We start from the raw sequence: 14,055 nt of genomic DNA, 5'->3' as shown, positions 1-14,055 counted from the left end.
TCTTTTCATGCAATTTCAGTAAAGGTTGCCCCTATTACAAATGGCAAGTTCTCCTTTCTGAGATTCAGCTTCACCTGCTGTAAAATGGGGTGATGATAGCCACAATATCTACCTCAAAAAGCTATTGTTAGGATTAAATGAGATTAAGGTGTGTGATTGCTTTGCAATCTTTAAAGCATGGAATTTTTTTCTTAACACTATCCATGCACCAGGAAGGCAACAGAATTGTTTTCATATCGACAAATTACCAACCTTTAGAGGGTGACATTGCCAACTATTACTTGTCTATCCATCCTCTTACAATTTATGACTAGATAACCTCTGTCCTGAAGGCACCTGTGAGGCATGTCTTGGAGCACAAATAATACATTCCTGTGAGGTTCCATAGCTTCTGACTCTTACTTTGCTTATGTTGTTGTTCAGATGTGTCTGACTTTGTAATCCCATTTAGGGTTTTCTTGGCAAAGATATAACGGTAGTTTACTATTTCATTCTCCAACTTATTTTATAGATGAGGAAATTGAGGCAAACAGGGTTAAGTGACTTGTGCAGGGTCACACAGCTAGTAAGTGTCTGGGGCCTGATTTGAACTCAGGAAGATGAGTCTTTCTGACTCCAGGCCTGGCTCTCTATCCTATTATGCCACCTCCACACATAGCTTAGCTCAAAATATTTCAGGGTCCTATTTCCTCTCTTTTTTTCTGAGTTATGTATTTCTGACCTCTAGTCTCCTGACACAATTTGGCATTTTCCTTTGCCTCTTCAGATCCTTTTTCTTATGAATTCTGGCAAAGAGAGTTCTTTTCATTATTTCAATGGAAGACATTTTGACTTTCAGATTGTTCACAATTTAAAACCTGCCTTATTTTTGTGATTCCCAATAAATGAAGATCTCCAATGCCATAGATTCTGCTGCCTTTTGACCCTCTTTTAGTTGGTTGTATTATTTTCAAATTTTGAGAGATAAATTATGTTGTAAAGTGAAAAAAAATCTAAAATGCAAAGTAACCTGCTATGCAAATTCTTGGTAATTTGCCTGGCAAATGTATTATTTCTGTGTGGTGTCATAGTATGTGAGAAAATTAATGAAAAATTCATAGGAGACAAGAACAGATTGTTTATTCCATTAGCAAAAATAATATATAGCAGTTAATAAAATCATCATCTTAGACTAAAGTCTGAAGAAGCCTGAAGCAGGACGAGAATCTTATCTAACTTTATGAAGAGAGAGGAGAAAGCTATTAGAGCTCAAAATGAAGAATTACTTCCTAGATTTTCACATAACATTGATACTTTTTATACTGTGTAAGGTTTAGAAAAGTGATGTCAATTTAATCCATGAATATCTATAGTAATAATAACTTGTCTGTCTGCTCTCACAGTAGGACAAAGCAATTTCTCTCAAAGTTATAATTAGTCTTCTTGCTAATCCCATGAGATTGATAGGGGGCAACTATTACTATATCCATTATGAAGATGGGGTGCTGAGACAGAAAGGTTAAGCAATTTGCCCAAGGTTACACAGTGTTTCAGAGCAAGAATTTATAACATTTTTTTTTTTACTGAATATTCATTTTGCCTTTCTTTATTTGCTATTTTAGCAATGACTCTCCAGTTTGGTTGTCCCTGGTTTATATCTTCTTGTCTCAGAGTCAACATCATTGTCACTATCCTCAACAAATATTTATTAAGCTCCTTTTATGGCTAATGTCTTAGGGGCAATATGAATGTTACACCAAGATAATTCCCATAGAGTTCACAACAGAGAAGGTGGATGTGATAATAGCTCATCTTCTTTGCCTCTCCAAACCTTGCCAAGTGTCTTGACACTACAATCTGAAGACCTGTGAGCCTTGTTACCCTGCAGCTGTACCTTACTATGTGTATTCACTCCTCCTCTTAGAATGGAAGGTCCTCGAGGTCAGGGACTAGCTTGCTTTTAGAATGGTATCTCTAGAACTTAGGAAATGAAATGTTTTGTATGAGGAACAACAGTGGCCCTGGATTGTGGAGTACTTGGATAGGAGTAAGGAGATTGTAAAGGTAGAGAAAAGTATGGTACAGTGGTTCTCAAGTAGAAAACCTTGGTCCAAATCCTCCTTCTGATGCTTACTACCTGTGTGAACTTGGACAAAATATTTAATGATCCTAGAGCTCAGTTTCTTCATTTGTAAAACAAAAGTTAATACAAGATGACTTCTAATGTTCTTTCCAGCTCTAGATATATGAGTCTGTAAGACGAAGGTGAGGAGAATACCTTCCAGGAATGGAGGACTAGACAATATGCAGTGTTTTAGATGTAAATTGGCATATTTTATTTAAGAAAGTGCCTTTGTGAAGCTAAAGGGATTGCCATTCTAGTTGGCATGGATGTGCAAAAACGGTATCATCACTCATTTCGAATGGTGAAATCCCTGATGTGTTAAATGCAATTAAAGATTTCCATGAATTTTGGGGAGGGTTGGTTTATCAAACACTGCCATTTTATTCCATTACATATACTCCATGCATCATATTGTTGACATTCCAGATAAAATTGCAGAACCTTTTCTCAGGGGAAAAGTTTTATATCCCTGTTTGCCGCTGGTTGGCTCAAGATCGAGAGGATGGGGAAATCTGTCGGGAATTGCCTGTTTTTCAAAAAGGCCAGCCAATCCTTCCAGGTAAGGGAAGATAAAACTTGAAACAGAGCTGACAGCATTTGGCCCTCAAAGCCAAGCAGCTTCTTACCTGTTGCTGCAGTTTAATAATTGCTGTATCTTCCACCCTTTAAAAACACTGACTCAAATTCTGGAATGTCTGATTCCTAGGGGAAGCATTGTGTGAGGAAGATGAAGGGGAGCTCAAAGGCCCTTGAATGCTTTAGTTTTTAGAGGCTATTGAAAAAGTTACATGTTAAGTGAAAGTTTCTCTGATCAACCCCATACTCAGTACCACTCCTCAGAAAGAGGAAGGGAGAGAGAAAGAAAGGAAAGAGAAGAGAGAGACAGAGAGACAGAGACCAGAGACAGAGATACAGACAGAGACTAGAGATAGAAACAGAGACAGAGACAGAGAAAGAAGGGACGGAAAGATGGAGAGAGACAGAGACAGAGAGACACAGAGAGAGAGAGAAAGAGAGAGATAGAGAGAAAGAGAGACAGAGGCAGAGAGACACAGAGACAGAAAGAGAGGATGTGAGAGAAAGAGTGAGAAAGAGGGAGAGACATAGATAAACAGAGAGATGCAGAGAGATAGATGAGCAGAGAGAAAGAGAGAGAAATTTTAGCTCATAGGCAGTAACTAATAGTACAATCTTTAATGTTAATAAAGAATTGAAGATGCTGTGAGATAATGGTTTTTTAATAATGACTGGCATTTGCAAAGTGCTTTAAAGATTGCAAAGCACTCTACATACCTTAATCTCTTTTGAGCCCAACAATAGCTTTTTGAGGTAGGTATGTGGCTATCATTACCCTCATTTTACAGAAGGGGAAGCTGAGGATCAGAAAGGAGAAATAACTTCCCTGTATTCACTACATCTAGGAAGTGTTAGCTGTGTAATTAAAACCCAAATCTTCCTGATTCCAAATCCAGTGCTTCCTCTACCACGTCCTACTGATTCCTCTCATTCAGAAATGTAATTTGCCATTCTACATTTCTATATACTGCCATAGCTATGTTTCATCAATAATACACACATGGACTTAATCATCCTATAAACCTCTTTGACACCATTAGCTACTCTCTCTTGCTTTCCACTTTGGGAAAGGGAGAAAAAGGAAGAGGAAAATTGTGAAATTGGAGCCTTAGCAGATGATGATGATGATGATGACAGATCTAATTCTCCTCCCCCATTCCAAGCATCATCCTACTGAAAATTGGACTTTCCAAACTTCTAAAGAAATATATAAAGGAGAACTATGAGTAGGGTGCTAAAAGGAGTATCATAATGTCACTTAGCTTTACTTCAGGCAAAAATGTGCCCCTAATTGCTTTCATTCATTTTATTACTGGTAAGTGGGAAAGATGGCCAGGTAAGAAATTTGTTATAGGGAGTTAGGAATCTTTCCTTACCGCCCTCCCCACCCCCGCCACTTCATTATATGGTTATAAGTCCAATTGAATCCTTTTTCTTGCCCTTAGACATTGCCTAAGCCACTGAAATTAAGATTCAACTGAAGAGTTCTGAACAACCCTGTCTGCTAAGAGGAAAAGTACAGAAATCGTGCTCAGATTACTCTCTTCAATGCTCAGAGGCCTCAGCAAGGGAGAAATTATACTTGATTCTGTTTCCTAGGTCATTCTGTTTACAGTAGCAATAGTTGCAATGTATCTGCATATTACCTCATCTTCCTTTAGAGTGAAATATAGGCTTCAAGTGTATACACTAAAAACCCCCATTTTCTGTATCCTTAATTATGGAAACTGTTTAATCCTTGTCCCCATTGCATGGGTTTATTGCTGAATATCTCCACATCCAGCCCCTGGTTTTTCTATGTTGCTTAGTGTTCCAATTCTATTCATAAGGTGCTTAGACACCCTTACCAAACTTGGTGCCATATGTATGATAATTTTTCTTGTCAACTAAGCCAGAAAATATTAAATGGTACCTAACCCTGTTAGGTTGTTGTCTAACTTTCTTCTAGGTCATTACAGATGTTACATTCATTTTCACTAGAAATATCTTCAATAAAATGGTAGCTCTGGGTATTGTGCTTTCAGTTTTTGTTTTAGATTGGTGTAGAAAGAAAGGATAGAAACAAACATATTAAGCACTCACTAAGTGCTAAGCACTTTACAAAGATCTCATTTGATCTTCACAATCACCCTGGGAGGTAGGTGTTATTATTATTCCTATTTTATAATTGAGGAAACTGAGACAAACAGAGGTTAAATGTCTTGTCCTCAGTTGAACAACTAATAAATGTCTGAGGCCAGATTTGAATTTGGGTCTTTCTGACTCTAGGCCCAGTGCTCTATCTACTGTGCAACTTAATTGTCTTGATGTATAAACCACAAAAAGCAGAATTAAGTGAGATAGTTTTATCTTCTCTTTTGTGATATTGTTTTCCTTTGTGTACATGAAGGAGAAAGAATGAGACAATCATTATCATGTCAGGCAAAAGAAAGAAATATGATATTTACCTGCTCTCCTGGTGTTTGAAATGTGTGTCTCAAGATGGTTTACAATGAGTATGGCTAGAGAAAGCTGTGAACAAAGACATATATGTTTCTGTCTTTCTCAGAGTGCTATTTTAATGAAGTAACCATCACTTATTTCAATTTACAGGGCACATGTATGAATATATTAAGGAAGATTCTGAAGCTAGTTTATTTTCTTACCTACTTACCTTCTAAATTCCTATCCTGAAAGTAAAAGAATTGTCATTCTGACTATGGTCATAAGAGTGATCCACAATTACTATTTATGGCACATTCAAGCAACACCATCATTTGGAAAAAAAGGAAATGAAATCTTTAAAACACTGACCTCTGAGGCAGGTTGTTCATACTTCAGGACAGACTAAGCATGTTGGCAAGTCTGAAAAATGAAAGTAATGTCTCTTTTAATGGTTAATATATGCTAGGTACTCTGGTACCTCTATGTAGTGTGTGCTAGGATGTACCTGGGATCTTAGATTTACACAGATTTTTTTTAAAAGAAAAATATTTTGCCTTGTTATTACTCCAAATGGAGATTTATTTTTAAACTGTGATTCATTTACACTGGATTTCAATTTTCATGTCCCATTGTGACAACCCAGGGAAAATATCCATGCAATCAAAACAAGGTTCTACCTCATTGCATTTTATGTTAGAAAATGCAGATTCTGCACTAGCACCCATTATAATTGATGGATGTGGGTGATTTTCTTTTCCTATGTCCATGTGACTCTCTCAAGCCAGCAGTGTTTGGGATGTATAGCATAGTTTCCTTTTCTCATCAGTGACAGTGTATGAGGTACGTGTGACAACAGGAGAACGGTGGAATGCTGGGACAGAATCCAAAGTCTACATTTCTATCTATGGAGAGAAAGGAGATACAGGCTCCAGGCAACTGTTTAGATCAAAGAACCCCAAGAAATTTTTAAAAGGACAAGTGAGTGAGCAAAATCCATTTCTCTGAATCTTTAAAAAAAAATCCTACCTTTACATTATATGACTGGGAGTAATTATTCTCTGAATATTTGTTTTAACATTTATTATTCACTATGAATATATAATAATTATTACTAGGTAATGGGGATTTAATGCTATATTTAATTATATGCTATATTTGCATTCATTTTATTAAGCAAAAAAGATCTATCACAAAGCATTTTGCTTATAACTCTCCTGGGTGTTTGTTCTTCCAGTGAAGTCCTGCTTTTTTCCTTGGGGTTTAAAGGGGATTGTGGGTTCTTTAAGGATATGGAAGTGGAGCACAGACTCTGGAATTTACTTTCTATCTGGAAAGGGTTTGCATATGTGCATGAAGATATAGACATGACACAGCATCTGAAGTCAAGACAGCTAAGTGTGGGGAGGCTGCCCACTGCAGGTGTGGCTGTGACATGATCCTTTTTTTGGGTGGGGGGATTCCAATAACTCATTAAATTGCCTATGTGTGGAGGGGCTAAGAGTTACATTAGTAGAAGCAGAGGTGAAATCATAGATCTATGAAATATTGAAGAGTAATACTTTACCCCATACACCAAGATAAGGTCCAAATAGATATATGACCTAAATATAAAAGATCCCATTATAAACAATTTAGAGAAAGAATGAAGAAATTACATTTTTGGATCTGTAGCTAGGGAAGAGTTCATAAGTAAACAATTGATAAGGTCACACAAGATAAACTAGACAATTTTGATTATGAAAAAATAAAAAGTTTCAACACAAACAAATCATATGTAGTTAATATCAGAAAGGAAGCAGGTAACTGGGAAAAAATCTTTATGACAGGTTTCTCTGATAAAGGTTTTATATCCAAGATATATAAGAAACCATTTCAAATTTATAAGAACAAGGGTCATTCCTAATGATAAATGGTCAAAGGATCTGGTAACTTTTAAAGGAAGAAATACAAGCTGCCAATAACCCTATTAAAAAAATCACTCTAAATCACGAATAATTAGAGAAATGCAACTTTGATGCTTTCCACCTTACACTCATCAGATTGGCATAGCTGACAAAAAAAGGAAAATGACAAATGCCAGAGGGGCTATGGGAAAACAGGCAAATGTACTGTTGGTGAAGCTGTGAATTGGTTCTACCATTCTGCTAAGTTATTTGAAATATACCCCAAAAGCTATTAAACTGCACATATTCTTTGTCACATCAATACCACTATTAGGTATATACCCCTAAAGAGAAAATCTTGTAGGTGTTTTATTTTCATTTTAGTTTTCTGGTCATCCAGTAATAGGGACTTGTATCTTCCCAGGATCTAAGCCAGGACCAAATTGTTATATTGATTTTCATATAAAAGTATCTTGAGACTTTTCACTTTTTCCTGTATTGGACATGTACAAACCACAACAAGGTAGGCATGTCTATTTTTGAGTATAACAACAATTCAGGACTTGAAAGAATTATGATTTCTGTCACCAAAGCTCTGCCTTCTTTTGTATCAGAATTATAAAATTACTTTTATGTAAATTAAAATTTATTTTTTTTAAATTAACAGGCATTTATTTTCCCTCCTTTTCACCCTCCCCTACTAGGAAAAACCCTAAAACTCTTTTGACAAATATGCATAGTTAAGCAAAACATAGTTAAACATAATGCATAGTTAAGCAAAACATAAGTTAAACAAAGCAAGTCTCCTGAAATTACTTTGGATTGATGTAGTCTAGGCTGGTCTAACAGCATTCTTTCTAAGTTAAAGACTACAGTGCTTAAATATAAACTCCTAAACATTTGAAGAGATTATTATTATTATTACAGCACAATTATTTATGTAATTATATTTATATATAATTACCACCTAGGAATACCATCATCAATGAGAAAAAAATAAATATTTGAAAACATGATTATACTCATATAATTATGTTGCTCTTTTGTTCTTTTATTTCTCACCTCATTTGAATCATGTCAATGAATTCAATTTTTCCTTACCTGTTTTAATATTATCTTACTTTGCAGTGTTGTTAGAAAGTTGAAAATGTCACCTAGATTTACTTATGCTCTTATTGATTGGTTGCAGACTGACATATTCTCTCTTGAAGCTGTGCATCTTGGGTATTTGTACAAGGTTGTTATAGCACATGATGGACTTGGCTCAGGTGAGACATATCTACACAGGAATATTAAGTGAACAGTTTCTACTGTATTTATGAGAAACACCATGTGTATTTATAAACTATTGATGCCCAGTAATGTGACTGAGATAATTTGTGTTTATAAAGAAAGCAATTTAGCTTCTTATTACCTAAATCTAAGTAACCTCTCCAAATGTTCATTAGATTTTAGATAGGTATATTTTTAAAAAATATCCTTTAACAGAAGAAGAAAGAAAAAGAAAAGAAAAATAATATGGACATTTCATACATAGCCAGATCTCATAAACTCTTTTTAAATTTCCCTTGGAATACTGTAAACTGTGGTGCTTTCCATTATGAGAATTTCATCTGATAAATTCATGAGTCCTTAAAGTGGTGCTATAATTTTAATAGGAATCTAACCAAAAATCTCTGATATTTTTTCCCTACATAGGACATTACATGCTTGATTCTTATACATACATCTAACACTTAAAACTCTAAATTACCTAAAGCTGGATTTCAGAGAAAAAAATAGAAAACCAGCTACTGAATCTTAATTGCTATTTGTAAAAGTATCCCTCTTCTGATTAGAGGTCTGTTATTAATTGATGCCATCTATAACATATTGATTCTTTGTATAAGAGAGGATCACTTTACCTGAGTTCTGAAGTGATAAACCTGATTGACATCAGAAGCCCAAGATTAAATTATGAAGTTTTTTGCTTTGGGTGATACGACTGTGACATTTGTCATCACTATTAGGTTAGGGCATGTAAGGCTGGTCTCATGGAGGCTGTTATTTCCTCCTGTGCTCCTGAAGGTAGTGTGGGGTGTGTAGGAGGAAAGAGGGGCTTGGAGTCTAGAGAGATTTGAGTAATAATGATGTTAGTTGATAGGAATATCTTACTTAAAGGTTTGTAAGATATTTTATATACATTATTTGATTTGAATCCCACAACAATCCTCTGAGTTAGACTCTATAGGTATTATTATTTTCATTTCTTCATTTCTGAAGAAGCAGTCTCAGAAGGTAAAAATGAAAAAAAAGAAGGTAAAAATGACTTACCCATAGGCTTATGGCTAGGAAGTATCAGTAAATGGAGCACTGGACTTGGAACCAGGAAAACTTGAGGTCAAATCCTGTCTCAGACATTTATTAGGTATTGTTTGTAGACATTTCACTTAGTCTTTTTTTCCTTATCTGAAAAATGGGAATACATACCTTCCAAGGTTGCTGAGAGGATTAAATGTTAAATTAGATTAAATGAGATATGTATGAACCACTTTCCAATCTTTAAAGCATTATATAAATGCTAAATATTACTAATATTATTACCACTATTCATATTGATTGACTATAGGAATATGTTTAGCTTTCATCTTTAGTAACTTTCAGTGTATTTTAGAAGCAAAAAATATTGAAACTGTTATTTACTTATAATAAAGCCATACTTTGATCTATTTTACTGATATATTTTGTATTTATATCACTTATTTTTATTCCTGTTTCTTCTTTTTCCCTCCTCCCAGAGAGACACCCTTATGAAAAAGAATTTTTTTAAATAAAAAAGAGGAAAAAATAGTAAAACCAATCAATATATTAAAAAAATCTGATGTTATATACAATGTTTCATATCCATGGACCCCTACCTCTATAAAAGAGCAGGGGGAATGTGTCTCCCAATATCTCTTCTTTGGGAGCAAGCCTTTTCTCTATAATTTTGCAACACCCAGTTTTGATTGTTTTGTGGTTATCATTCTTTCCATTTATATTATTGTAGTTATTGTGTAAGTTGTTTTTTTTTTTTCCCCTGGCTTTGCTTACTTCACTTTGCAACAGTTCATATAAATATTTTTATGCTTCCCTTTATTATGTTTATCATTTCTTACAGCATGATACTGTTAGGTCACATATTTTGCTACAGTTTGTTTAGACATTTCCAAATTTATAGGATCTACTTTGCTTCTAGGTCTTTGTTACCACAAAGAGTGCTGCTATAAATTTTTTTTTGGGTGTGAATATAGAGCCTTTCTTTTTCTTATTGAACTCCTTGGGCTATATATACCTATCCAGCACTGGGTTTAGATTTTATAAGCATAATTAAAAATAGATTTCTAGACGGGTTGTACCAAATTGTAGCTCAATGCATTATGTATCTATCCATCAATAAGTGAACAAACATTTATTAAACACTTACTACGTGCCAGGTATCATGCTGAGTGCTGTGGATGCAAGTACTAAAAAGACATTTCTTGCCCTGAAGAAGCTTACAATCTAATCAGGGAAGACAACACACAAAAGGGAGTGCACGCGTGTGGTGGAGAAAGTGGAAGGAATGGTGGAAAAGTCAGAGAGGTCCTAAAGTAGTATAGACAAATGAGAATTGTACATCAGTGTACCTGTCACCATAGCTTCCCAACATTGATCATTTTCATCTTTTCTCATATTCACTAATTTGCTGTGTGTAACATAAAACCTCAGAGCTGTTTTGCAACATTTACATTTCTATTATTATTTGTAATTTGGAACTATTTTTCATCTACTTATCCTTTCCTGATACCCCTTAATGCTAGTGCCTTCCTTTATGTGAATTATCTCCAATTTATGCTGTATGTACCTTGTTTGTACATAGTTATTTTCATGTTGTCTTTACCATTAAACTGTGAGCTCCTTGAGGGCAGAACTCTTTTGCCCTTCTCTGTATCCCCAGCCCTTAGCATAGTTCCCGGCACGTCATAGGTACTTACTATATCCTTATTTTTTTTTTTACTGATATAATTGTTGAGTTTGCAATTCTTCTTTTGAGAATTCTTTGTTCATATCCAATGACCATTTATCTTTTGGCAATTTTATTTTTATATTTTTTAAAGATCACACTTAAGTTCCATCTTTTATAACTTTCTGTGTATGTATGTTTGAAGCAAGAATATTAAAATTGCTATTTGTTCATTAAGGGCATATTTTTATAAGAATTTAAGGCCAGCATGTTGAAAGCATTTTTTGTTATTATTTACTAGCCACTTTAGAATGTTTTCCACATTCTTCCTTGATCCTTTTAGCAAGATGTAATCTCTCCCTCCTCATATCTCCTTTGTGCACTTTGCACCTCTCTGATGCACTTACCTCAGTGATTCAATACTTAAAGGACCTGTGATTTCACTGGTGTGGATACTCTCCACCAGTGTAAATTGCAGTCCTTTTATGCCTTCATTAATGGTCTTCAAAAGTGTTTGTGGGTTAAAAAAAAAAGCATCTTGAGTTCCCATTGGTGCTGAATTCCTTCAAGCATTGTTAGGCTGATTCTCTGATGGCATAGTTCCTCTCTGGGTCTTTAATATGTACTTTGTATCATACCATGATTTATACTGTAGTTATTTGAATGCATTCCTCATCTCCCCAATTAGATTGTCATCAGCTTGAGAGCAGAGATAGTTTCTTATCATCTGTGCATCACTGAGCACCTAGCTTAATGCTTTGCTGTACTGTGGATGCTTAGTAAATATTTTTTGATGTTAAATTCAACAGTTTTGAAAGTCCTTTTAAAACATACATCACAAAAGAATCAGGTTAGAGATATAAGAATTAAAAGTTTGATATACCTTGTTCATGTGTTGCTTAAAGTTTCTGTCTCATAAGGTTAACTTTTTTTTAGTTTTAATTTTTTTTGTTACATTTAAAATTCCAAACTGTCTGTCTCCCTCCCACCTCACCCCACACTAGAGAAGGCAACTATTTGATATACATACACATATCTATCTATCTTTCTTTCTATCTATCTATCTATCTATCATCTATCTATCTATCTATGTATCTTTCTTCCTATCTATGTATATATATATATATGTATGTATGTATGTAAAACAATACTGTGCATACTTCTATTTATTAGTTCTTTTTCTGATGGTGGATAGGATCTTCTTCCATGGGACCTTTATAGTTGATTTGAGTATTGATAATGCTCAGAATAACTTAGTCATTCAAAATTGTTCTTTGAACAATATTGCTATTATTGTATACAATGTACTCTTGCTTCTGCTCATTTCACTTATCACCTTTTCATGCTTCTTTCCATATTTTTCTAAAATCAACCAGCTCATCATTTCTATAACTTTTCAACCTGTTTAAAATTTGTTTACTAAGAACTTTATATTCACCCTGTATCTAAAACCACATTAATTTTTCTTGAAGATCAATCTCATCCATTAATCTTTCATATTAACATTACATTTTCCTTTCTTCAATTTTTATTTAGGAAATGGTTGGTTTCTCGATGATATCGTGATCAAAGACCCCACCACAGATCTTGAATATGCCTTCTTGTGTCACAGGTATCAGTGTGTGTGTGTAAGCAATTCAACTCACTGTGCGCCTCAACTCAGTGTGTGATTGATTCTCTGGTTCATAATTTTTGTATATTTAAAAACTATACACTTTCTATTGTCCCTGGTCCCTGGTAATTTATACCTGGATAATTTATTATTGTTTTTTTTTGTTTCTTTTCTTGTAGAGATACATTTTAAAAATGCTATATTTCTAGCCTATTTTAATTTAAATTCTCTCCTTTCTCGATCCTTATGTAATAGTGCATTTGTGATACCACTGATCAGAGCTAGGGTTATAGTTTTTGTGGCCGAGTAACAGAGCAAAGCACTCTGGCCCACATGATGTTGATTTTATGTCCTTGACCTCATTAGGACTGTTACTTCATTAAACTAATCTGATTTTAATTCTGGCAGAACAGGTTTATTTTCCTGGCTGCTTGTGGACTTTTATGACAGATTCAGGTAGAGAACCAGTTATCCCCTTCTTGCATTCCTTCTCCCTACCCTTCCTTGTACCCACTAGAAATGGATTACTCTCGCCAATCTCTTCTATTCATTATTTGAGACTTGGTTGGCTAAGTGTCAAAGATAGGTCATTGTGAGCACTAAATATAGTTGAATTCTTTTTCTCTTTGTAGATGGCTGGATCATGGAGAAGATGATGGGAAAATTACTAGAGAACTGTACCCTAGTGATAATAGCACATTCTTTGGGAGTAAGTGCTGAGTACCCAAATGTCTTGGGGAATTTGCTTTTACTACTGTGACTACAGAAGCCATGACATTGCTAAAGTTTAAAGCCTCTTCTTTCCTTTATCTCCATAGGGCAGAAGTTAGAACTTCAAAGAAAAGAAGCTGTAAGCACTTTGTTTTGAATCTTAAATTAGTGTATTCAATTTTCAAATAGCCATTTAATAAGTGGTAAAACAAACAGCACACAAATTTTGTATGAAGTGTTTATTTCTATGTGATATTTCCCCTTTGTGTCTTCTCATATTAGTTTTAACATTTTTGTTTTGGTTGTTGTTATGCATATTATTATTTTTCAATCAGTGGGCTGCTGAAAGTTGGAAATTGAAGAAAGGAAACACTCTTCAGTTCTATAACCGACTTAGTGGAGGCTTTGTCCGTCTCCACCCAGATGGCTCCGTTGATGCTCTTGGAGAAAAGACAGACAAAAATGGTAAGCATTTGGCCAAAGCATGTGGTGCTGTGGCAGTTGTGGGAGGCAGATTTCAAGACTCACTTTTGAGTCTTACTTTTAAGTGGCAGGTAGTTTTGGACAAGAATTAGGCCCTCTCCCCTCCTTTATTTTTTAAGCAGTTCCATTTTTTAAGCATTTACTAAATCCTGAATTCCATCCATCTCTCTCTCTCTCTCTCTCTCTCTCTCTCTCTCTCTAATCTACATACATATATGTATGTGTGTATAATCTGTATGTACATATATATAGCTATATATCTATGTGTCGCCTTTTTTCTTTCTCCATTTATATATGT

General features: G+C 34.8%; 1 protein-coding gene across 1 annotated transcript in view; it reads left to right on the top strand.

Annotated features, from left to right (window-relative positions):
* Positions 1–14,055, top strand: part of LOC114031725 (lipoxygenase homology domain-containing protein 1-like) — a gene marked incomplete at its 3' end in the record, with an annotated part of 576,714 nt that overhangs the window by 122,130 nt on the left and 440,529 nt on the right. The window contains exons 7-13 of the mRNA XM_027846874.1: positions 2,531–2,663; positions 5,931–6,082; positions 8,177–8,255; positions 12,488–12,563; positions 13,196–13,272; positions 13,382–13,413; positions 13,610–13,739. Coding sequence (XP_027702675.1) covers positions 2,531–2,663; positions 5,931–6,082; positions 8,177–8,255; positions 12,488–12,563; positions 13,196–13,272; positions 13,382–13,413; positions 13,610–13,739 — 679 coding nt within the window. The remainder of the gene's footprint in view (positions 1–2,530; positions 2,664–5,930; positions 6,083–8,176; positions 8,256–12,487; positions 12,564–13,195; positions 13,273–13,381; positions 13,414–13,609; positions 13,740–14,055) is intronic.

Source organism: Vombatus ursinus, unplaced genomic scaffold (assembly GCF_900497805.2).
Source record: "Vombatus ursinus unplaced genomic scaffold, bare-nosed wombat genome assembly UNPS02015255.1, whole genome shotgun sequence".
In the NCBI taxonomy this organism is placed as follows: domain Eukaryota; kingdom Metazoa; phylum Chordata; class Mammalia; order Diprotodontia; family Vombatidae; genus Vombatus; species Vombatus ursinus.
Note: the sequence above shows the minus strand (reverse complement) of the source record. Positions and strands in the feature narration are given on the sequence as shown.